Raw genomic sequence first — 25,948 nt, 5'->3', positions numbered from 1 at the left:
GCTGACACACAGATACACACAGTATCTGACCAATTCAAAATTAGCAAATAAAATATGTTTTGCTAATTACCCACTTCCATACACATTCTGTAGATACAAACAGATAGTCTCACAGAACATGCCACAATGATACAGTGAGAGATTGTTCCCCCAAATTTAAAAAGCTTATAGCCAATCTTTTAAAATGTCTTACTAGTGGCCTACTCATTTTGAGTTCACTTCCCTTTAACCTGGTTATAGTTTGCTTCTATGAGTATAATTTAAATGTAGGTGGAAAGCAAATGTTACCACCTGCATTAAACCAAAAAAAATATGGGGGGGGGGAGCTGTTAAAACATATATAACCATTAAACCAACTATATGGGCTTCTTATCTATCAGATGTAAGACACAACATGTAAACTGTTATTTCGTTGGTGAGGAAGACCTTTCAACCACACTCGATGAACCAAGAGTGTGCATATTATTATTGTCTAAATGAAGCAAAATAATTATTGCAATGATCCCGACCCATGAAATAACAATTTGCATGTTGTATTACATAGTATGAAAAACAGGAAAAATATATAGTTCACTCAATAGACGAATCAATCACTCTGAAATCTTGATCTTACAAGAGTAAATTTGATGCTTTGGATGATTATAACACGTTTCCTCCCTAATTTCATACTGTGCATTCAGCACTCTTCCTATTAGTGATATTGGACAAGGTAAAACTGGTAAAAAAATAGTTTGGAATATGTAGGAATAATTATGCTTTGCAAATGTGGAAAAACAAGTCCCAAGACAGAAAACAATGCACATATTAATGTTGTTCGAAACTTTACAGATACCTACGTTGTTGTCAACAGGTATTCCAAGTTAATGTCTGACACCCTAAAGCAGCCAAGCCTGAACATTAAATCTCATCAGCGTGCAGAAGCATGGAAATTCACAGATGAGGCAAATAATGTTGCAGCTGAGACTGCCAGACAACAAGAAAGCAGAAAGATAAACAAAACAGATGGAGATTACTTAAGACATTTAATTTTTCCTTAAGCTGTGATTTTTAAAATGTTTGAAGTTGCAAAGGAACATTTCGGAACATAAGCTGTCAATATAGATTACAAGATACAAGACAAACCTGCTTTATTTCTATTTACCATGATATGACACATTGAAAAATATTTCAGTATGCTAAAAATCACCTATTTTTATATCTTCATTATTTACAAAACTTCTGATGTTGCCAGGATTAACATTTTGCCTCCATCTAGTTGCTTTTAAAAAAAGAGTTAGGATCTTTAAATTAATTACACTGCTTCCTCAGAACAATAAGGAAAATTATTATAAAACGAAAGCTGAACAACACAATCCCTTTCTAATAAGGTATAGATGTTCCAAAAGATAAGCTAAAAATAAAAACACCTTACAATTGTAAGAATATGCGTGTCCCTAGTTCATTTCAAATTGGCAGATTTATCAAACACTACTATGTCAATTTAAGAATTGTTTATACAATTAGAGTAAGAGATTGCCAAAAGGAAAAAGCAGTAGAGGGAAAAAATTACATGTGTATATTTTATGAATTGTTATTAATTTTCCATCTGTTGATAAAAAATACAATAAAAGACTAAAGAAGGTTTGCAGAAAATGTAGCCCTCTAGATATTCTTGCAGTCCATTATTCCCAGACACTTCCGCCAATGGAGAAAATTAATAGGAAAACATTAATTAGACATTCAAGGGATCCCACATTCCTGGGTTAAAATCTATCCTTCTGAATAAAATATACACAAAATACACATTTTACCCTATTGAATAAATTACCCCACTTCTCTTTTCTGCTCCACTGCTATCAATTTTCAATATATTCCAGATGACGCTCACTTTACCTTGGGCCCCTTCCTCACAGTTGCATAAAATCCACATTGAACTGGACTCCGATAATCCAGTTCAAAGCAGATATTGTGGATTATCTGCCTTGATATTCTGGGTTATATGGCTGTGTGGAAAAGCCCTGAGTTACTCTTTCAAGATCATGCGAAATAATTCATGTCACGGGATCCATTACCTGCTAAAATCTCTGAAACATTCTGTATATGATGCTGCCTTTGAAAACTTTGTTTTGTTTATATGTAATCTTTCCCCTTATATAAGCAGCTTCGACAATCTTTAGAAGATTGGCTTCTAAACTGACTAAAAACAAAAATTCTAACTTGCAATACATATTAAAGTCTTGGGATCCTTCCACGCAAACCTATATCCCAAAATATCAAGATAGAAAATCCCACAATATCTGCTTTGAACTGAGTTATCTGAGTCCACACTCAGATAATGTGGGATTTTCTACCTTGATATTCTGGGATATAGGGCTGTATGGAATGGTCCTTGGAAAAACTTACTTATTACACTTACTGAAATAGATAGCAAAAAAGATACCAAAAAGACTACCTGTCCGAACGTATCTCCTGCTACGAACCATCATGAAGTTGAAGATCATCTGGAAAGGCCCTGCTCTCAATCCCACCGCTGTCGCAAACACGACTGGTGGGGACAAGAGACAGAGCCTTTTCAGCATTAGCCTCACGTCTATGGAATTCCCTCCCCAGGGACATCAGATTGGCCACTTCCCTCCTGTCCTTCAGAAGGAAACTCAAAACCTTGCGTTTGACCATTGAATAGTGGTTAGTGAAAAGAAGACATAAGCAACTTGAAGTGACAATGAATTGGCCCAGACTCTGATTTTAACTGGCGTGTTTTAACAACTGTTTATTTAATGTTCTGATTTTAATGAATTTGTTGATTGTTTTTATTATTGTGATGGCACCAAATGGTGCTTGCTGTGAAGATGCCCTGAGTCCCCCTTCGGGGGTGAGAAGGGGGGGGGGGATACAAGTATATGAAATAAATAATAAATAAATAATATAGTCTGATATTACTTGCAGAGACAGAATGGATGTTTCTGCAGAATGAGTGCCAAACATATAGTAACTTGGTGGAGGGGACCATGGTTGTATATTCTAGCAGCATCTTTCAAACATCAAGTTTAGTATACATTATTTTAAAACATATACAAAACAGATCATGCTGGAATTTGACCATACTAGATCTTCAGTAGTCAAAGTCAGATAAAACTTTTCTTCAGGTTTCACACAGGCAAATGCATGAGTATATTAAGATTCTAGTCAATTTGTTTATGTGCCTTAGAGGTGACTTACAGTGACCATTTCAATAGGCTTTCTTGGTAATATTTAATCAGAGAATATTTGCTATGGCCCTCCTTTAAGAAAGTGTGACTTCATATGTGTGACTTGCAAAGGTCACCAACAAATTTCCATGGACTCAAAGCAGGCTCTGGGAGCCGTAATCAAACACTCAAGCCACTTCACCGCAGTGACACATTTTAAAAGATTATTTTATTTTAATTTAATATTAGCAGTTATTACTAAGGGTAAACAATGATTTCCTTCAGACTCTGGAAGTTGATCAATTCACCTCAGACAGTTTGAAGGGTGATGCAACTTGGGGGGCAATTTTGAAGCAAGGTTCACACTGCTTCACTAACTAGGACCTGAAACTATCTCTAACTTAGTTTAAAACTAGTAGATACAGAAAGCTGCTCTGAAAGTACTGAGCCTGTCAACTTTTAGGAAACCAGTATGGAAGGCAGATTTTTTTTTTCAATTTTTCAAGGAAAGTGTCTATTCATTTTTGCTGACTAGCTGAAATTTGCAGGCAGATCTGTCCCTTCTGTTGGGGGAAAGCTTGCCAAATTTCAGTGTAAAGTTTTAGGTTAGTTTCTGATCTCACCAGTTGCTGGAGGTGAATCCCTGGTTAGAAAGTATAGAGGCAATGGTATACAGGCTTTTATACAAAATACTAACAGAGTTAATTACAGAGTGTAAAGAAAACTAGTAACTTTACTCTTTCTGTCCCACTGCAGTTATGTTAGCTACATTACAACATCAGTAAAGAAGCGACAAGACATTCTCAAGGGAAAGTGATACGACAAACGTAGTGAGACAACACTATAGGAACACAACAGTCTACATGATGTAGGTGATATTTCAATGGAAAATTGTCACTATGAATGAATCTTGTGGTGAAGAGACAGTAGAAGATTTTGCTAATCATATTTTTCTAATTGAGTTATGAAAGAGTCTAAAATCTGATTGATACTGCAAGAAAATGATAAGGCTATAAACAAAACACTGGGAACATTTAGTGTTCTCATTTTATGTGTTGTGGGAAGATGAAGAGAAGTATGTCAAGCCTGATTGCCATCTTTTTTGTAAGGTCAGTCTGAAGACTGTGCAGATAAAATCTCTTTAAACGTTGTGATGTATTCTGCTCCACAATCAGCACCTCAGTTACAGGTACAAGCTGATGACTAGATATGTGAACTATATATACGTACACTCGACTTCCTGAATTTTAATAGCACTAGCTCTTGCTCTTGTTTTCAGATATTACCTGAGAGTGCACTGAAAATAAGGGGAAGGCAATATACTGGCTCTAGCCTCCAAAACTGGGCCAACATTTTGTGCCTGGCTTCCCACACAAGAGATAGCACCACTGTTAAGGTTGTACTCCTGGGTACAGAAAGCACTACTGCAATGTATAGCGTATAGAAATGTATAGAAAGCACTACTGCAATGTATAGCGAAGTTGTACAGGACTATGTAGTATGATAGTGCAACCTCTGTATTTCCCATTAGTGGATGAACTCTGCCATGCTAATAAAGCTGGGAAATCTATGGGGTTTTTTGTTTGTTTGTTTTTCATGTCAGGAGCAACTTGAGAAACTGCAAGTTGCTTTGGGTGTGAGGGAATTGGTCAACTGCAAGGATGTTGATTAGGGGACAGCTGGATGTATTGATGCTTTACCATCCTTGTGGGAGGGTTCTCTCATGTCCCTGCATGGGGAGCCAGAGCTGACAGAGGGAACTCATCTGAGCTCTCCCTGGATTCGAACCTCCGACCTGTCGGTCTTCAGTCCTGCCAGCACAAGGGTTTAACCCATTGCACAAGTGGGGGCTCCTAAAAGCATTTTCTGCACGCCAAATCTACACTAAAGCATTAGCAGGCTTTTATTTAACTCACATCCATTTATTACATTTTTTGTCAGCTAATATTCAGTTACTCATCTTATGGTGATGAGATATGTCGTCTTCCCTATACTTCTCCTACAGTGGTCTTCTTGGGATAGGGAAGACCACTGTAGGAGAAGTATAGGGAAGTATAGTGCTCTGTCTGTCTTATTGCAATAATGGGCTTCTTTCCTCCCAACAGGAAAACCCGATGCTGCCTTCTCAAGCGGAGCAGCAAACTAACAAGTGCTAGAGCATTAAGGTTTCTTCCATCTATACAGTTCTTTCCTGTAAATGCAGGCATATAGCATAACTTTTCTGCCTAGTAATCTTTACAAACTTAGGACATTTATTGCTAATTTTGAAACACAATGTTAGTCTTGCAAGGGATCTCAAAGGGAGGGGTGTTGCGATCACCATGAGTGCTACATTACAAAAATGGAACCTGAAGGAAGTGTACACAGACACATACACACACATTCTAATTAGACACCTCGCTGAGACACCTATCTATTCAAATTCTCAAATCTGGCATTTGATCATGCTAATAACAACCTGTCGCCTTTAACTACTGGACTATTTGTTACCCTGTGTCCAGTGCCTAAGAGCTTGTTAATTACCCAAACTCTCTTTCTGTAGGTCTTGTTAATTACCCGTCTCCTGTCTCAGAGGACCTTGTTAATAACTAGCACAATCCCCCTAAAGAGGGCCTAACAACACATTAAAATTAAAAGATGTTTTTCTTTTAGCACCTGTCAAGAGCTGTAAATTGAGAAATTTTCACATCAGTGTATTAGCTGGCTGCACTATAGCTTAAAAAAACAAACATTTTTTTATTAGAAATTCAGAAAGTACAACTAGTTATTTTATGGAATACTTTTATATTTGACGTTGTGCTTGGCCTTAAGCATGTTTAGTGTACAGTAGTGCCATGGCAGAGATGGACAGATTAACTCCTTCAGAGTCGCTGCAATGGTTGAATACAATTAAGAGTTTTGGAATGATTCAAAGAGTATATAAGACAACTACTTTCAACATATTAGAATAAAAAGACATAGCATATCTCTACTACCAGAATGTATGGTGTTACTGGGGTGTAATATAGGTTTGTTGTGAACAGAGGGCTTGAGCACCACTGCAATTAGATATTGTTATAGCTGGCTAGGGAAGACCTCAAAGCCCCTGATCTGTCACATGGTTCCCCAGCAGCATATGAATAAATAAATACATCAAGAGTTGATTTCTTTGTTGTGGAAAAAATTGTTCTGAGTGAGTTTTGCCGGCTTCCTTCTGCAGCTGAGAGAGTGTGCCTTGCCCAAGGTCAAGCCACGGATTTCCATCATAATCATCCTGGGGTAATTTCCATGAATCAACTCAGGGCAATTTCTACTGACCACCATGACCAGATTCTTTGTTAGAACAATTATCCTTTAATGGAAACAGGGTTACGTTGTATCTTTTCATCCTAATCCACATCTTTGAAAGTTCTTTCAGAACAAAATTGTTTTATGCGATCTGCGTTCCGCAAAGAGCTCTACTCTTTGAATCCTTTTTGTGCCCAATCAAGACCCAATAAATTAAGACAGAAGCTCGGTCAGTGGATTAGCCATGCTCTGATAACATGGCCTGTCTTTATTTACCTTTTTCTTGCCCTGAGGCTGAATCAGAGAGAAAGGTGTGAACTGAATACTAATGAAGTATTTGCATTTGCAAAGCCTGCAGCTGCTTGAAGACTAATTTTCAATAGAGTCTCAGGGCTTTAGAAGATTGCTTGTGGTTACTCAGAACATGATGGGAACTTTTCTAATGCTCAGAGGCCATCTAGTACTTTGCACATTTTTGGGTGGGGACTTATCAACAAAATCAAGTTTTGGTTTGACTTCTGTAGTACCTTGTGTCGGTTCTAGGTGTGAATGAATGGGCTAGGGAGCAAAATAGCAAACATTTACAAAGCCCTTCAAGCATTTGTGCACTTATTCATGTTATGGGTGGGGTCAGAGATGGGAAGATCTGGGGAGGGGAAACGTGAGTTTTTGAAAATGGAAAAATAAAAAATTAAAGAAACAGAAATATACTTTGATGAAATATTTACTATTTTTATGATGGAGTTTCACTTACTCAAAATGCCAAGGAACACACAATATGAACATTTGTATGTACAGGGCACAAAAGGAAAGAACAATCTTATATGTATTGTGGACACATACAAGAGTGAATTCTAAAACTCAGAAGCAGTACTTTCATTGCTTATTGACTACGTACTATTTATTTCTTAAAATAGGCTGTTAACTTAGTATCTGTTTCAATTCCTGTCTTTTTAGAAGTACTTGGCACAGAGTGCAGAAGATTGCAGTTTATGCTAAGATATAAGATATATGAACAGTTATAAAGTTGATTAATTTTCTTAGCTGCCTGGACGGTGCATGTATGTACTAGAAAGGCTCGTCTCCAGCCAGTTCTGGGATTCACAGTATCCATAAGCTGACTGGTGGAAAATACTGCAATGTGCATGTGCAGAGCACCAGAGCATCATGTGATGTTATTTGTACTAAAGTATACTCCATTTCAGAACATTCCCCAACTTTGGTTATGTGGCCTTTAAAGCATCCATGTGCTCACAGCATGTATTATACAAACACTGTACTGTCCAAACCACACTGTCAATAGAGATATGCTCTAAGTGACCATTTTTTTTCTTAAAAACACAACGTAAAGGTAAAAGTAGAATTTTAAAAATAAGCAACACAGTAAGCAAATTTCAAAAAGTCTTCATATGTGGGTTTGTGTAAATCTTTAAAAATATACCATATATATTTGAGTATAAGCTAACCCAAATATAATCTGAGGCACCTAATTTTACCACAAGAAAAACTGGGAAAACATATTGACCCAAGTATAAGATGAGGGTGGGAAATGCAGCAGCTACAGGTAAATTTCAAAAATAAAAATAGATACCAATAAAATTACATGAATTGAGGCATCAGTAGGTTAAATGTTTTTGAATATTTAATATTTTGAATATTAAAACTGTAATTTAAGATAAGACTGACTGACTCTGATTATATACATGAGTATAAGCCGACCCAAATATAAGATGACCAGTATATAAGTCGACCAGGACCCTCACTCGAGTATAAGCCGAGGGGGGCTTTCTCAGTCTTAAAAAAGGGCTGAAAAACTTGGCTTATACTCGAATATATACAATAATTAGAAATGAGCATGTAGGTTTCTATGAGTAAATACTAAACTGCAAAATGCCCTAGACTGCATGGATAATTTCAAATGTTATGATAACAGGATCAGAAAGAGCAGGGCTTGTCCTTGTGATTTCAAAGGAAGTGTGTGTGTGGAGGAACTATTTGGGTTCTCTTCCTTTGCTGTTTACAAAACTCTTTTCTTAAGGGTAGAACTGGTCTCTATATGACAGAAGCAAAAATACGTTTGTCACTGGAAGAAAGAGGCAACAGAACATCCTGCACAACATCCAAGGCAGGTCCTTTACAGAACTGTAATATTCATCTGAGGTTAAGCAATACTTTTACAATATTTTTTAAAGAATTCTACAAATTATAGACCTAATAAAATAAAGCAGAATAAATAAATTTAAACAGACTATGAGACACTGTGTCTAAATTCAGAACTTACCTAGAAGACGACAGCATACTGACTGGCTTGAAAGTTGTCATAAAGGGATTAGATGACTCATAATCAAAACTGTCCTGAAGATTTTCTCCCAAAGCGCTGGGTGATTTCAAATCAGTGGAGCCATCTGATCCTCCGTTGCTAAGTCTATCTGACCGCTTACTATCTTTTTTTCCAGTCACTCTTTCAAAAAGACTAACCTTCTCCTTTTTCTCCCTTTTAATGTCTTTTTTTATTTCAATAGGTTTTGAAAACAGACCTATGTTTTGGTCCCATGATACAGGGGTTTCTTCAAATGGATTCTTCTGCCTTGGCAATGTGGCAAACTTTTGAGGCAACGAAGCACTCACATTTGTAAAAGGGTCATTTTGTGCTCCAAAGGCTGAGTCACTATCATCAATTGTGCTGTCAAGCTGATTCACTTTACTTGTATCTGCACTTAATGTCCGTCTGTGTGGAGATTTCAGATTTCCTGCAAACAATTTTGATTATCAGTATACAATCAACGACACATGATCAGATTTGGTAATATAAGAAAAAAAAAGCCCCTATGTATCACTTTCAGATGAAAATTATTCAAAGAGTTGTTAAATTATTTTAAAAACATGACTAAAGCTAAACATCTTCAATTCTCTTTAAATAAAAAGGCCCTTTAAACTCTCTCTGATTCAAAGGAAAGGGTGAGAGAACATGTTTAAGATTTCCACTGAAATATCAGTCTATGCATTATGTGTGTATGTGTATTGCACACACACACACCAGCCTGTGCTCGCTCTCTCGCTCTCTCTCTCTCTCTCTCTCTCTCTCTCTCTCTCTCTCTATATATATATATGTCCTGAATGAAATAGCCTCTTGTATGATGTCAGAAATTAAATTCTGACAGAAATGGGTACAGACATAAGTAGATACAGCTTCAGCTTAGTATCTACTTAGTAAAGATAGTTAAGATAGTACTAAGTAGTCCAGACAATGCATGGTATCCTTGATAACATTTATATACCATAATTCTTCCAAGAAGTATGCATACATATATGGCACTATTACCACAATATCCTTCCCTGAGATGGAGGTCAAGTTCAAGAGAGACAGGCCCAAATCATTTTGAGATACACCGTCAAAGAGTACTTTAATTCTGATACTTCTCAATACCCTGAAACCATGATACCGGAATGGTTTCGGTTACGGATTGAGTATCCCTTATCTAAAATGTTTGGTACCAGAAGTGTTTTAGATTTCAGATTTTTTTGGAAGTTCACATATTTGTACATAGGTAATCCCCAAGTTACAAGCATCTGACTTACAAACACCTCATAATTAATAACAGGGGTAGACAACAGGAACTGAAAGAAATCTACCCCTAGGAAGGGAAATTCACTCCTGAAAGAGTTATCATGAGGAAAAGGTGTTTTAACAGAAGCTTTATCACCAATCCATGTTTCCACAACTTACCAATTTTTTCTAAATCCACTGATCACAAGGACAGAAAGGGAAATTAAATCTTCTGAACAGGGGCACAAACAGCAAAACAAACACCACAGGAGTGTAAACCTTTCCAATGCTATCTAAAGCTGATAGACAGATAGATGGAACAAACCTACAGAACCTATCTTGTTCATAACTTGAAGACTGCCTGTATATGTATGTAATTAGCTATCTTAGAGATGGGACACAAGTTTAAAAACAAAATTTATGTACCTTTCATATACATCTTATATGCATAATCTGAAAGTAATTTTGAACAATATTTTAAATAATTTTGTGTATGGAACCAGGTTTGTGTACATTAAACCATCAGAGGTGTCACTATCTTAGCCAACCAGGTGGATGAATTTGGATTTTGGAACTCTAAATAAAGGATGCTCAGCCTGCATAAATAAGCCAACATTCACAACTGGAAGTGAAATAAGGTCTGTTATCCCTGGGGACTTCCAGGAATAACAACTGGACACTTTTAGTCTTTATTTAAAAATACCATTTTGGTTACGCCATGTTTTGCAAATTAATCCTTACAGATCGCTTCTTTACTGAAAGTGGGGAGGCAAAAAGGATGCAGTAATTCAATTAAACAGAAAATGTTCTACGCCAGGTCTGATTAGAAATCCTGAACTCTTGATTCACTGACTATCCACTTATTGTTAACTTACAGAGAACTGGCATCCTAAACCACTTTTTACTAGCCTTTAACATACAAGGCATTTGAAGAGTGAGTGATGTGTAAGTGATGTGTAAGTGTTGACTGGGGTGAAAAAAAAAAGAAAAATGTATAGAATGAAAATCTGAATTAATGAGTTTGAAAAATTGAATCCATGTATTTCCCAACCTAGCAGTTCCCAACTGTATTGGGACTCCCACTATTCTAGGACAGTGGCTCTCAACCTATGGACTACAGCTTACTAGTGGGCTGTAAGACCTAAAATAAGATCCACGGCTCTTGATTATTACATATGGTTTTCTGTGAGCAAGCAGATGGCGACTAGTGGATGGCATGTTCTGTATCAAAAACTAGAGCTGATGTGGTCTATCCAATGCAATTTTCTGAATCAGCACCCCAAATAACCAAATCAAATCTAAAGTTGACCAAAAACTGATTCGCAACCCTTTTGGTACTAATGTTGGAGAGTGGTCCCTGGTCAAAAACCAGTTGGGAACCACTGTTCTAGGACAACAGACACATTATTAATGTTGATGGTAAAAAATTGCTCCCTTTCTAAAATTTAATATTATTGGATTCATGTTCAAACCTAACATTCCAAACTTTAGCCATGGATTATCTTCAACAAATTGAAGATAAATCAGTCACCTCACTTGAACTCTAACAATGTAAATATAGTCTCACAGTTTTATAACCATACATTTCATTAAAGAATAAGGATGCAAAGATTTCAGATCTGGAGCCACCAGCAGAAACTGGACTAAGTTTCTTAAAGCAAACTCCAATAGTTTACATTGCTTCCAAAAGGCATCTCTACTTACCAGTCTCATCCACAGAACCAACTGAATCCAGCTGACGCCTGAAGAGGTATGTGTTGCCAACTGTGCCTGACTTAATTTTTTCTGAAGTCACCTGAGGACCGGTTAAATCAGACATTGAATGAGCTGAAGACAGTCGTTGAGGTCCCAAAAGAAAAGGCTTTTTTGGTTTTGATTTTAACTGTATTTCACTGAGGGAAGTTACAGTGCTAGATTCTGGCATATGTGTACTTGGAATGATAGCAGAAGATGTATCCAAAAATGCCCCTTCAGTCTTGCGACCCTTCATTTTGTCCTTCAGTTTGGCAAAAGGAGATTTAGTCTTGTCTTTCATTGAGAGGTCGAACATACTTGCGGTCATATTATTCCTCATAAATTGGATATTTACTTTTATCTCTCCTCTATCTTTAGTTCTTTTTCCTTGTTTGGATTCTAAATGGAACCATCTGAAAGAGAAGACAGTATAGTTAAACTGCATAGTAAACGTTTTCCCTCTGATTGTGCTCATCTCCATTTCTAAGTTGAAGAGCCAGCATTTTTTTGCCTCCAAGTTCATGTGGCTGGCATGACTGCATGGAGCGCCGTTATCTTCCCACCGAAGCAGTACCTATTGATGTATTCACATTTGCATGTTTTCAAACTGCTAGGCTGACAGAAGATACTACATAGTACCGCATCAAAATTCCTGATTTACCTCTCACTAGAGTACTTTAAAACTTACACTAGGGCCCTTCCACACAGCTATATACCCCAGAATATCAAGGCAGAAAATCACACAATATCTGCTTTGCACTGGGTTATCTTGGCCGTCTGCAAGGATGTTGCCCAGGGAATACCCAGATGTTTTGATGTTTTACCATCCTTGTGGGAGCTTCTCTCATGTCCCTGCATGGGGAGCTGGAGCTGACAGAGGAAGCTCATCTGCGCTCTCCCCAGATTCGAACCTCTGACCTGTTGGTTTTCAGTCCTGCCGACACAAGGGTTTAACTCACTACGTCACCGGGAGCTCCTTAGATATTGTGGATTGTCTGCCTTGATATTCTGGGTTATATGGCTGTGTGGAAGGGCCCTTGGGTATAGGTATATCCCAGTTAAACTACCTATAGTGTTTCTCAAGTGTTCCTTTAACATTCTCCCACTACCAATGCCACTAAAAATGTTTGTATTAACTTAAACCATCTGAAATCAACAGGATTCAAGTGTGATTCAGAGTTTTGATTTAACCTGTAAAACTCAAGACCAATGCCTGCAGGCTTATAAACCTACCAAAAACTTAAGCTAAACGTCAAAAAACCATTTAGGTCAGATGGGCCTTGGATCCACTTGGTAGTTGCCAAACAGAGCTGATCCAGACTTGCTCCACTTTAATATAAGTAAAGGGATCGTCTAAGTTCCAGCTCAAAGTTTAGACCATCTCTTGATGTTGGGAATGGCAGTTACCATCCCTCCCATTCTTCATGTCTCAGCGAGCTCTGGCAGTGGCACAGAACCTACCTCTCAGGGAAGGGAGGGGAAGGGGAGGTAGGATTACTCCTCTCCCCCCTCCCTCGTTATCTCAAATAACGTCTTGGCATGTGATGCTCGACAGGTAGGATCCATGCCACAACACAGAGGATGGATGGGTGCAGAAAGAGTAGCCATCAACAATGGTATCTACATACCTGGAAATAAGCTTCACTGAACTCAGTGAGATTTATATCTAAGCAGACATGTGCATGAATTATTGTTAATATGCTATCTGTGGTGCACTGTATAATCTGGTTCACTATTTAACTCCCCGTGTGCTGAGAAGAAAACGAGTACATCCAGGCTTACAGCAGGTTGCATTTTCTCCCCAGAAACTTATTCCTTCACACTCAACAACAATATCTAATCAAGTAGAAGGCAATTATGAATAGAATGGATGTTCCTGAGGGTCCAACAACACAAGGACTATAAATAAAACCTTGGAGACAACCACCTGCTCCAGGTCTGAACTAACAGTTTCAATAACCCTTTCTCCTTTCTTTCAACAGCTAATGATTATTCATGCTATTGAAAAGGAAAAAAGGGTTCTGAAATAAAAATATTTATGTGCCAAGCTATATTAGCTATTGTTTTCGTTTCTTAAATCTTGTGCCAGAATGAAGATATTAAAACACATGATGGAGGAGGCCTTCACATAATACCGCTGCTACAAGAAACTTCACCACTACAAGAAACATCAGGTGATTTTTAAAAAGACATATGCCTTTTAGGCAACAACCAACTGCAACTTTAAAAGTGTTAACGTTCAAGAGGCTATTAGTTTGGGACCTAATACATCATTAAAGCCACAATGGACTGGCAAACACATTTCCTTGATAAAAGAAAAGTCTGCATGCTACAAGCTCCAAGTCTTCCTAGCAATTCTAGATCAGCTGGTATCCTTTATTTTTCTTAAAAGAAAAAACACACACAGGGGAATTGCTGACAAGGTTCAGCATTGTGCAGAATATTAAATATCTTTTTTGTAATACTCTAGTGACTCTGAAGTCTGTCTCTTAGAGAACCATATGTACAGCTGTGTTGGAAGGAGGAAGCTATTAAATATATTAAAAAGTAGAAATATTACCAATAAAGACACTTCATCAAATACTTGGATCTCATTTATCCCCAAGCTAAGCAACGTTAAGGTTATATCAATGTTAGAAAGTCACTTTGGATACAATACTTCAGGTCTGCTAAATGCATTTGAAAGCAAGAAAACACTGTTTAATAAAAAAAAATATACGTATTTATTAGCAGCTTTGAAAGAAATCAAAATTATATTGTAAGGTATCAAGTTTTGTTTTAAATTGTGGGTTCATAACTTTGCACCATAATGGATTCCTAATTTCCATTTAAAGAAGGGAGATGTTGGGCTGCACATTTTCAAACCTGTTGTGTTTGTTCAGAAATGCCATATGTGGAGTATAATCATATGGGAGACGTACCTGAAAAATCAATATATTACTTGTCTCTCAGATGTCTTGTCAAACTTATACCAGAATTAGCACAATAATGAAGTTTCACCCAATGTTCCATCCTTTATTTCTAGTACCAAGGATATATGTAATTAATGTAATATAATATGAGTAATTATTATATTAATGTAATACAGTATAATACTATTAGTATAATAAAATATAGTAATATTAATAATAATACGATATAATAAGTGTATATTATATATTACATGTAATATTACTAATAATATTGCAGTATAGTGGTATAGTACAATATGGTTATAAATAATACTAATATTGTGCTATGCTAATAATTATAATATATTGTATGTACATATAATATTTTTTATATATATTTTTTTTATTAAAGTTTCAGAAATATTACAAAGTGCGTCGGAAAGGTAGAGAAAAGGGGGGGGGGGGTGAGGGAAAAGCAAGGGTTTGTTGTATGTACATATAATATTGATCATAATATTGTAATACAATATAATATTACTAATAATACTATGATATAATAAGTGTATATTATATATTACATGTAATGTTACTAATAATATTGTAGTATGGTGGTATAGTATGATATAGTTATATATAATACTTTTATTATGCTATGCTAATAATATATTGTATCTACATATAATATTGATCATAATAGTGTAATACAATATAATGCTAGTAATAATACAATATAATAATTATATATTTTATATTACATATAATATTACTAATAATATTGCAGTATAGTGATACAGTACAATATAGTAATATATAATACCACTATTGTGCTATGCTAATAATACAATATATTGTATGTACATATAACTTGTAAGCTGCTCTGAGTTCCCTTCGGGGTGAGAAGGGTGACATATAAATGTTGCAAATAAATAAATAATAATAAATATATGGCAATAGAAGTGTTATATTTTTTCTCTACAAAATTTATAAAATAATTCTGCACACAGTGGAGACTATTACATATGGTATAGTCACAGTAAAAGAACGTAAGAATGCAATGAGCATCCAGATCCATAGGCTCTTTTACAATTCAAGAGTTAGGTATGGAACCTTCCAGGCAGCAACCAGGAAGGGACCCTGCGATAGTAAAAGAGAAGGTCTTTGCTAACATTACTACATTTTGCATGGGAATCAGGATGATACAGCCCTTATCCAGCACACTGGATTCCACATTTCCACTGAAAGCTTACATGCACAAAGTGCCTAACAATATGTACACTACAAACTAAGCAGTTTGGACCCTACAAATTATGGGCTCTATATATGCAGGCCTACATGCAAATGTGAAATCTAATGTAACAATATAAGATGATGTTGGAAAGGCCAATACAATCCCAATTCCCACTGGGTTGCTGTGAGTTTTCTGGGCTGTATGGCCATGTTCGTTGTAGCTTCAAAGCCTGGCTGGTTGCTGCTTGGGGGGATCCTTTGGTAGGAGGTTTAGCTGGCCCTAATTGGTTCCCCTGTTTTTTTAGTGTTGTTCTTTATTTACTGTCTTGATTTTAGAGGGTTTTTTTTTAAAAAAACCTGATAGCCAGCTTTTGTTCATTTTCATGGTTTCCTCCTTTCTTTTTAAATTGTCCACATGCTTGTGGATTTCAATGGCTTCTCTGATTGATTCAGTCAAGAATCAATGAGGACTAGTTAAAACCTCCCAACAAAGAATCCCCCCAGGTAACAACCAGCCAGGCTTTGAAGCTACAAGGCCATTAAGTGTTAATCATGGTGGACAATTGAAACATTCACACTTGCCTCAAGCAGACAAGAGTCCTTTTTCCACACTGGACATTCCACAGATATACAAACATCACTTGTCTAGTTTCCAATTGACCTCACAAGCTCTGAGGATGCCTGCCATAGATGTGGGTGAAATGTCCGGAGAAAATGCTTCTGAAACATGGCCCTACATCCTGGAAAACTCACAGCATCCAGTGATTCCAGCCATGAAAGCCTTTGCCAATACCCACTGTCTGTACATTTCATCATCTGCACATAATTAGCATCTTAACCAATATAACTGTGACACTAGTAGCTTTGCTCAAAATAGTTGGCCAATTTTTCATTTTCCCTTCTTTCTCCTTTATGCCTATTTTATTACTGAATGTTACAGCATGGAAGAGGGGGAGCTAAAGTTAAGAATTAAAACTTTTTTAAAAGGGGAGAACCATTACAAAGTGGATAGACACAACACACAAAGGAGGAGGTTAACAAGTTTTGTTGGTGTTCATTAGGATGGGGTGAGAAAGAAGAATATTAAACAAAAGCATTGAAATGGCTGGAGTGGCACAGCAAAGAGTTCTGACACCTCAAAAGTTATTTTAAAATATATGTTACAAGTTTTCAACCCTATGCACATATTACTGGCAGAAACAAAAGTATAGATTGTTGCCAAAGGACTCAAGCAATGGCAAATTACTAGGAAAGAGATGTTTCTATTACTCTTGTGCAGTCATGAATATACTAGAAAGTACGTTTCCCAACAACAAAATGCTGTAACTTAGCAAATACAGCCTCTCTTTGGCAGATGTGCTACTTCCAATGAGATGCATTTTATTCCCTTGGGCCTATTAGTAACACTTCACCTTCACTGTACCATACACATATATGAAAAAGCCTTATGCCTGAATCAGACAGTTTACATGTTTAGGCAGAAATCCAATATGCATGTATCTGAGAGCAAATTCCATTGAGAGTAAGTCCCAATGAGCCTATAAGTAAGTAAACATGCAAAGGTTGCAAGACTGGGGTTCCTTCAGCCTGGTACTAAATTCAAAAGCAAAGTAAGCTGTTAGCCACAAATATATATAGCTTATATGAACTCTTCTCCAGGCAATCGCCAGGCTAGAAGCAAGTCAAATTCTGTAGGTTTCTTGATGATCTTTGGATTTTGAACATTTCGGGTCGTCGTAGAAACAAGGATTAGTGATAAAGCTTCAGTGGAGACAGCTTTTTCTAACAGGAGTGAATTTCCCATCCTAGGGGTAGATTTTTCTCACTTCCTATTGTCTCAGGAACAGGAAGTGAGATTAAATCTTTCTAATGAGAATACATCGGTAAAAGTCCCACACCATACTAACAAAAAAAGAACAAAAAAAATTAAATGCAACTTGAACAGATGTTTGTCTTAGCATATTATTTATTTTTACCCCTCTCCCACGCTTGTAACTAGGAGTCATACCTAAGTTTGTGCAGGAGCCCCACAGAAGTGCAAAAATCTGTATACAAAATAAAAGTGAAAATGTATGTATCTGCCTCCACAAACAGCTATAACTCCCAGCGCTCAGGAAACACCAAAGGCCCTCCCTCTAATGCAGTGGTTCTCAACCTGGGATCCCCAGATGTTTTTGGCCTTCAACTCCCAGAAATCCTAACAGCTGGTAAATTGGCTGGGATTTCTGGGAGTTGTAGGCCAAAAACATCTGGGGCCTCCAGGATGAGAACCACTGCTCTATTGACATTGCAGGTTATAGAGAGCATCATGAACATGGCCAAGAGCCCTGCCAATGTCCTCCACAAACACCATACTGCCCACCACCCAAGTGAAGGCTTTCATAGGAATAAATTTCATCCTAGATTTTCTATTTTTCCTCCACCACAGACATCCCACTGTTCCTTACTCTATACATTGCTATGGAATTTGGATGACCCCGCCCTATTCTGCTCTTGCATAAAACCTTTCCTATTCTTCTCTATGCCACACAACAAATAGAAGCATTTATCAGCAACTGAACATACTGGAGAGGTTTGGGGAGAATTCACCATGACTTATAGGAATTGTGGGTACTGGGATTTATAGTTCACCTGAAATCTAAGAGCATTCTGAATCCCGTCAATGATGGACCTAGAACTTAGTACATAGAACCCCCATGGCCAACAAAAAATACTGGAGTTGTAGGTCACCTACATCCAGAGCGTACTATGAACTCAAACAATGATAGATCTGGACCAATCTTGACATACATACCTGATATGCCCACATTTGAATACTGGTGGGTTTTGAGGGGAATTGGCCTGGACATTTTGGAGTTGTAAGTACTGGGATTTATAGTTCACCAGCAATCAAAGAGCACTCTGGCCCCACCAACAATGGCCCTGGATCTCACTTAGCTCACAGAACCCCCATGACCAGCAAAAAATACTGGTTTTTGGGGAAAATTCACCTAGTTCACCTACATCCAGAGAGTACTGTGAACCCAAACAATGATGGATCTGGACCAAGCTTGGCAAGCATACCTGATATGCCAAGATTTGATTACTGGAGGGGTTTGGGGAAAACAGATGTTCCTTTCTGGGAGTTGTAGTTCACGCACATCCAGAGAAAGTGTGACCTCCACCAATGATGGACCTGGACCAAACTTGGCACACTTGAACTTTCATGGGGGGGGGGGGGGGGTTGAGGGGACTGACTCACCATGATGGGAGCTGTATTTTACCCTGCAGCCAGAGAGCACACTGAACCCACCGATGGTGCATCTAGAGCAAACTTGCACAACATAACAAACTTTAACTACTGATGGAGTTTCAGGTGGTTAACCTGGCACGATGTGAGTTGTAGTTCACCCACACCTTATGCATTTTGTAAATTTTTTAAAAAACACACTTTTTCAAATAACCTGGGCAATGCCGGGTACTCAAGCTAGTGATTAATAAAAAACAGTCTTTTAACCTGAGAGAAAACCTCTCTAGGAGTGTCAAGATCCTCTATACAGGTCTATAGTCAACTTTTGTTGGAAGTTGTCCATAGTCACAACGGAGAATCAAAAGATTCCAAGAGAGACTGTACTAAATCCGCAAATAATTAAATCTGCAAATAACCAACCCCCCTCCCCAAATGTAGAGGGCGGAATGTAGAACAGGGGTCCTCAAACTTATTAAACAGAGGGCCAGGTCCCTCAAACTGTTGGAGGGTTGGATTGTAATTTGAAAAAAATAATGAATGAATTTCTATGCACACTGCACATATCTTATTTGTAGTGCAAAAACACTTTAAAACAACACAATAATTAAAATGAAGAACAATTTTAACAAACATAAATTTATCAATATTTCAATGGGAAGTGTGGGCCTGTTTTTGGCTGATGAGATTGTTGTTGTTGTTGTTGCTGTTGTTGTTGTTGTTGTTGTTGTTGTTGTTGTGTGCTTTCAAGTCATTTCAGACTTAGGTTGACCCTGAGCGAGGGCCGGGTAAATGACCTTGGGGGGCTGTATCCGGCCCCGGGCCTTAGTTTGGGACCCCTGTTGTAGAATGTCAAAGGACATTACAGCCCTAAATACATCTACTGAGATAAATGTCACTGGATTCCGAAGGGGCTTACATCTAAAAAAGTATATTTAGGAATGCAGTTTTAAAAAACAACAACTTAATTTAGATACACTTCTCTGCTTTGTAAATAAAATACAGTCAGCCCTACAGATTTTCTGTGGACCTCCATAAAAATGGAAAAACCATGCATAATGCTACATTTTTACCTGAGAGAACACCTCTCTAGGCATTCCTAGAGTGTCCAGTGCAACTCTTGTGATCAACTTCTGGCAGAAGCTGACCACAGAAGCATTTTGGAGGACCTACCAATATTTAGAGAACTGTTTTCTTGAGGAATCTCTACATCCTCCAGTATAGCTCCAGGACAAAAGTTGACCACAAAGTAATTTTGGAAGACCTAAAGATTCCTAGAGAAAAAAATACTAATTAAATCTGCAAACAATCAAATCTGCAAGTGAAACCCGCAAAAGTGGAAGCCAATGATCCATGAAGAAGTTTATCATGCTGAAGGCAAGAATGAGGATGTTGAAAGTCAGAATGAGGATGCTGTTGATATCAATGATGAACAGGTCTATCCGTTTTTAACATGCATGAACCTTTAAAAAATTAATAGTACTATATTTTTGAACACTGCTTGGACATTACAATGCGAGACTCACAGCTACCTAAAAAACCCCAGATATTCCAAGATATTATAATCCTACCAATAATAACTATGTTGGATTCGCAAATGGTTACCACATTCCCAAGTACCACACACCCATGTATTTTAAAATGTGTATTATATAGAAATATTTTAATAGATGTCTTTATTATATGTACTTTTTTATGATGATGCATTTTAACTGGGTTATGCCCCTCCTCGAGCTATAAGGAGAGGTAGGTAATAAATAAAAAGTCTGACTGTGATTTTTTGTGTGTGTCAGAAATGACTTGAGAAACTGCAAGTCATTTCTGGTGTGAGAGGATTGGCCGTCTGCAAGCACGCTGCCCAGGGACGCCCAGATGTTTTACCATCTGGTGGGAGACTTCTCTCATGTCTCTGCATGGGAAGCTGGGGCTGACAGAAGGGAGCTCACCCGGTCTCAAGGATGTGTTCAGTACAGCAGTTCAGTCGGCACTTGGTTTGACGCATAGCACCACCACAACTACATTATTATTATGATTATACATTATTAAGTGCTTTATGATTTCATATCATTTATGTGTTGACTTACTGGATTTATAATTTATGCCCTTCTCCTTAAAATAGGACTCAGTAGCTCATCTGATAAAATTAACAGAATCCATTTCCTGTATTGGAATGAGTTCCATTTACTGGAATGTTATGCAATGAATAGACTTAAGAGAATACTGATGCATGTGATCACTCACACATGGTAAGGTGTTACATGGAAAAACAGGAGATGAAAAAAGGCTATGCATCAAAGGTTCATAGTTCTTTGTGGCCCCCTGCCTAACATTTGCAAGTAACAATTGCATTATGGCCACATATCAACAAAGACCTATGATTTTATGCATTTGCTTCCAAAAACTCAACTCCACATCCACAGATAAGCACCAAACAAAGTGTATGCATGCACTTTTTAATTTTGTAGAGGTTACCAGTTTGGGAGAACAAGTATTCTGCCTACTTGTAGAAATGTAAAAGTAATCTTTTCTGTAGGTTTTTACATGTGATATGTATAAAATAAAACTTACTCTGTTTTCCTTCTAAGCTTGTCCTCAAAGATTTCATTCAAGTTTATTGCCACTTGCCCCAGAAATTTGTCAAGCCCGACAAGAGACCTGTGCATGACAATCAGGCAGAGGATGTATTTCTCAGTATTGCCTTCCATCAGCAATCCAGGCAGCTCAAAGGAGGCCTCTTCTTTCCATACTGGATCCAGGGTCTTCTCAGCCACCGAGGTGGAGTACTTTTCCTTTCCCAACTGGATGATAGTATAGGCATCATTGGTGCCACTTTTGCCCTTCGGCTTCAGATCTCTGGCCTGAAGGACAGTGACCTGCACGTGAGTTGGGAACCACTTCTGAGTCTGTTCTGCCAACATCTTTTGATGTTGGGGCTCGCAAAGCAAGAAAGGGACACCTAAAAGTAGGCAGGTTCACCTAAGCCTGACAAATCCTCGATACAAATACATGTGAAGGTCTCAACCTGCTTCTTGGCCAGGGTGTTTCTTACAGCAGGTGTTTCTTACAGGTGCTTCTTAACCTAGACTGATTTTTCCTACAAAATCCTTTCACAGCAGCTTTTCATTCCTGCCCTGCAATTCTATAGCACACCTCTACTAAAGGAATTTATTTTTACCCCAGCTCTCTGGTTGGGTCTGCACATCCCATCCTTCTTTCCCACCTGCATCCCTAGTCTTTTTTTAAAAGCTAAAACACCTAGGGATGCCAGGACAGGAATGTGTAAGAAGGATAGGGAAGCCAGGATAGGGATGCCAAGGAATACCTATGGATAGGGGATGACAGGACCTAGGAAGGGTAGGGACGCTGGCTAGGGATGCCAGACTAGGAATGCATAAAGAGGATAAGGATGCCAGGCCTGGAATGCCAGGACAGATATAACAATGGAATTTAGGAATGTAAAGAAGACAGGGATGCCAAGGAAGCCTAGAGATACCAGACTAGAGATGCCTAGGAAAGCCAAGGAAGGCTAAGGGTACCAAGCTAGGCATGCTTAGGAAGGCTAGGAATGCCAACTTAGAGATGCCTAGGAAGCCAGAGGATACAAGGATAAGAGAGGCCAGGCTAGGATGCTTAGGAAGGCTCAAGCTGCCAGACCAGGGATGCCTAGGATGGCTAGGGATGCCGGCTAAAAATGCCTAAGAAAGTTAGGGATAGCAAGATAGGAGATACCTAGGAAGGCCAAGTGTAGAAGGCTGTGGATGCCTAGGAAGGCTATGGGGTGCCAGGCTAGGGATGGGAAGTTAGGGGATGCTAAGGGAGGCTAAATGTAGAAGGCTGGGGATGCCTAGAAGAGTATGAGGTGCCAGGCAAAGGATAGCAAGTTAGGGGATGCCTAGGAATGTTATGGGGTGTCAGGCTAAGGATGGTGAGTTAGGAGATGCCTAGGAAGGCTAAATGTAGCAAGCTGGGCTGTTTGGGAAGGCGATGGGGTCCCAGGCTAGGGATGGCAAGTTAGGGAATGCTAAGGGAGGCTAAATGTAGGAATCTGGGGCTGTCTGGGAAAGCTATGAGGTGCCAGGTTAATGATGGCAATTTAAAGGGTGCCTAGGAAGGCTATGGGTTACAAGGCTGGTAAGTTATAGGGTGTCTAGAAAAGGGATGGTAAGGGATGGTAAGTTATAGGGTGTCTAGAAAAGTTATAGGCTGCCAGGCTAGGGATGGCAAATTATAGGATGCCTAGGAAGGCTATGGGGTGCAAGGCTAGGGATGGCAAGTTAGGAGATGCCAAGGAAGGCTAAGTGTAGAAGGCTGGGGTTGTCTAGGAAGACTATGAGGTGGCGGGTTAAGGATGGCAAGTTAGGGGTTGCCTTGGAAGGTTATGGGGTGCCAGGCTATGGGTGGCGAATTAGGAGATGCCTAGGAAGGATAAATGTAGGAGGCTGGGGGTGCCTAGGAAGGCTATGGAGTGCCAGGCTAGGGATGGCAAGCTTGGGAATGCCAAGGAAGGCTAAATGTAGAGGCTGGGGATGCCTAGGAAGGCTATGGGGTGCCAGGCTAGGGATGGCAAGCTTGGGAATGCCAAGGAAGGCTAAATGTAGAAGGCTGGGGATGCCTAGGAAGGCGATGGGGTGCCTGGTTAAGGATGCCTAGGGGACTCTTAGAAAAACTCAAGCTGCCAAGCTAGGGTGGCTAAGGATAGCTAAGAAAGCTAGGGGTGCCTAGGGAGGCTTGGTATGGGGCTGTCTAGGAAGGCAAGGGACGCCAATGTAGGCCAAGGGGTGCCAGGCAAGGGATGACTAGAGATGCCTGGGAAGACTAGGAAGCCCAGGGATGGCGAAGGGCTGCCAAGGGATCTGGGCTGCCAGCTGAGGGAGGCTGGGGAGGCTGAGGAGGCTGAGGAAGGCCCTCCCTCCCACTAAAAAGGCGCAGCTTCCCCCTCACACCTCCCCTGGCAGAGGAGAAGTTCCCGAGTGGCAGGGGAGGCTGTGGAGCCTGCCGAAAATGAGGTGAACCTCTCCAGGGCGAGGGGGGAAGCCGCTGAGGCGAGCGAGCGAGGCCTCCTCTTCCTCCTCCTCCTCCTTGGCGGCGGCGGCGGCGGGCGGAGCCTGGAGGCAGCGGGGCTTGGGCCTTGTTTCTCGGGGAGCAGCAGCGCCGCCTCCGCCCCTTCCGCCTCCTTCCCTCTCCCTCGGCCGGCGAAGGGAGGACGACGGCGGCGCCGCCTCTTTCCCGGGGCAGGCAGGGGGCGGAGGGCAGGGTTCAGGCAGCCAGGAAGGCCGCTCTCCTTCCCTCCTCCCGGCCTGGAGTTGAAGCGGAGGCGGGAGGGGTTTGAGCTACACCAGGCCTGGGCCAAGTTGGGCCCTCCAGGGGGTTTGGACTTCAACTCCCACAATTCCTAACAGCCGGTAGGCTGTTAGGAATTGTGGGAGTTGGAGTCCAAAACCCCTGGAGGGCCCAACTTGGCCCAAGCCTGATCTCCACCAATGGAATTGAGCCATTGCAGTTAACCTCATTGTATATTATACATTTCATGTAATATTATTATTAATATTGCAGTGTAGTGGTATAGTATAATATATAGTCATATCTAATACTAATACTCTGTGCTAATAATATATATGCATATTATATTGATAATACTATGATGCAATACAATATAATAATATAGTAATATATTAAATCTAATTACTACTGATAATATAATATATAGAATGATATACTGTTTTATTGTTGTATATTAATAATCATGTTATGATGTAATACAATATAATAATATTGTAATATAGTCATACTAATATATTACATATAATTACTACTGATGATCTATAATGATATACTGTTTTCGATAAAGGTAAAAGTTTTCCCCTGACATTAAGTTCAGTCGTGTCCGACGCTGGGATATAATACAATATAATAATATTGTAATATAGTGATACTAATATATTACACTTAATTACTACTGATAATATATAATGATATACTGTTTTCAGTAAAGGTAAAGGTTTTCCCCTGACATTAAGTTCAGTCGTGTCCGACGCTGGGGGTTGGTGCTCATCTCCATTTCTAAGCCGAAGAGCCAGCATTGTCCTTAGACTCCTCCTAGGTCATGTGGCCAGCATGACTGTATGGAGCTCCATTACCTTCCCACTAGAGCGGTACATATTGATCTCACATTTGCATGTTTTTGAACTGCTAGGTTGGCAGAAGCTGGGGCTAACAGCAGGAGCTCATGCCGCTCCCCGAATTCTAACCTGCGACCTTTCAGTCAACAAGTTCAGCAGCTCAGTGATTTAACTGTTTTGTTGCTGTATATTTTTAGTTGTAATGTTTTGATTGTGAGCCTCTTTGAGTTTCCGTATGGAGAGATAAAGCGGGATATAAATAAATAATTTAGAGCCCTTATAACTGCCATTTAATCAAGCATAAAAGGCCCCTTTTACACTGCCATATTATCAAAGTAGATAATCCTAAATTAGTAAAGTCCACAGCAGAGGCTGGAAATTGAGATAGTTTGGGGTGATACAAATCAGACATTTGCTATTGTTATTGTTATCATGTCACTGCTACTATAATTTTAAAGAAACAGTATATGGAATAAGTTTTAATGTTTATATTGGAAAGTGCTTATTGTACTTTTAAAGGTTGTGTATTATTTGATGTCAATAAACTATTCTTTCATTCACAGCAGATAGTCCACTTCATCTCCTTTGAACTGGATTATATGAGTCTACACCGCCAAATAATCCAGTTCAAAGCAGATAATCTGGATTTCATATGGAAGTGTAGAAGGACCCTTCAAAGTCCTGACTTGTACTTGTATCGCATACTGCATACACCAAAATACCTGGGAGTTACTTTGGACCGTGCTCTGACTTAGAAGAAGCACTGCCTG

At 39.0% G+C, this 25,948-nt stretch overlaps 1 protein-coding gene across 3 annotated transcripts in view; it reads right to left on the bottom strand.

Annotated features, from left to right (window-relative positions):
• Positions 1–24,384, bottom strand: part of RAB11FIP2 (RAB11 family interacting protein 2) — a 38,698-nt gene extending 14,314 nt beyond the window's left edge. Inside the window, exons 1-4 of one of the 3 annotated variants that reach the window (XM_060768509.2) lie at positions 21,628–24,384; positions 11,686–12,128; positions 8,716–9,184; positions 837–963 (exon numbers count right to left, since the gene is read on the bottom strand). In XM_060768509.2, coding sequence (XP_060624492.1) covers positions 876–963; positions 8,716–9,184; positions 11,686–12,128; positions 21,628–21,977 — 1,350 coding nt within the window. In that variant the 5' untranslated portion in view covers positions 21,978–24,384 and the 3' untranslated portion in view covers positions 837–875. Of the gene's footprint in view, positions 1–832; positions 964–8,715; positions 9,185–11,685; positions 12,129–21,627 lie in introns of all 3 variants that reach the window. The other 2 variants (XM_067465808.1, XM_060768508.2) reach the window with 2 other exon arrangements.
• Between the last annotated feature and the right edge of the window lie 1,564 nt (positions 24,385–25,948).

This window comes from Anolis sagrei, chromosome 3, assembly GCF_037176765.1.
Source record: "Anolis sagrei isolate rAnoSag1 chromosome 3, rAnoSag1.mat, whole genome shotgun sequence".
NCBI classification, from domain to species: domain Eukaryota; kingdom Metazoa; phylum Chordata; class Lepidosauria; order Squamata; family Dactyloidae; genus Anolis; species Anolis sagrei.
The sequence above is the reverse complement of the archived record's forward strand: the minus strand, read 5'-3'. Positions and strand labels throughout refer to the sequence as shown.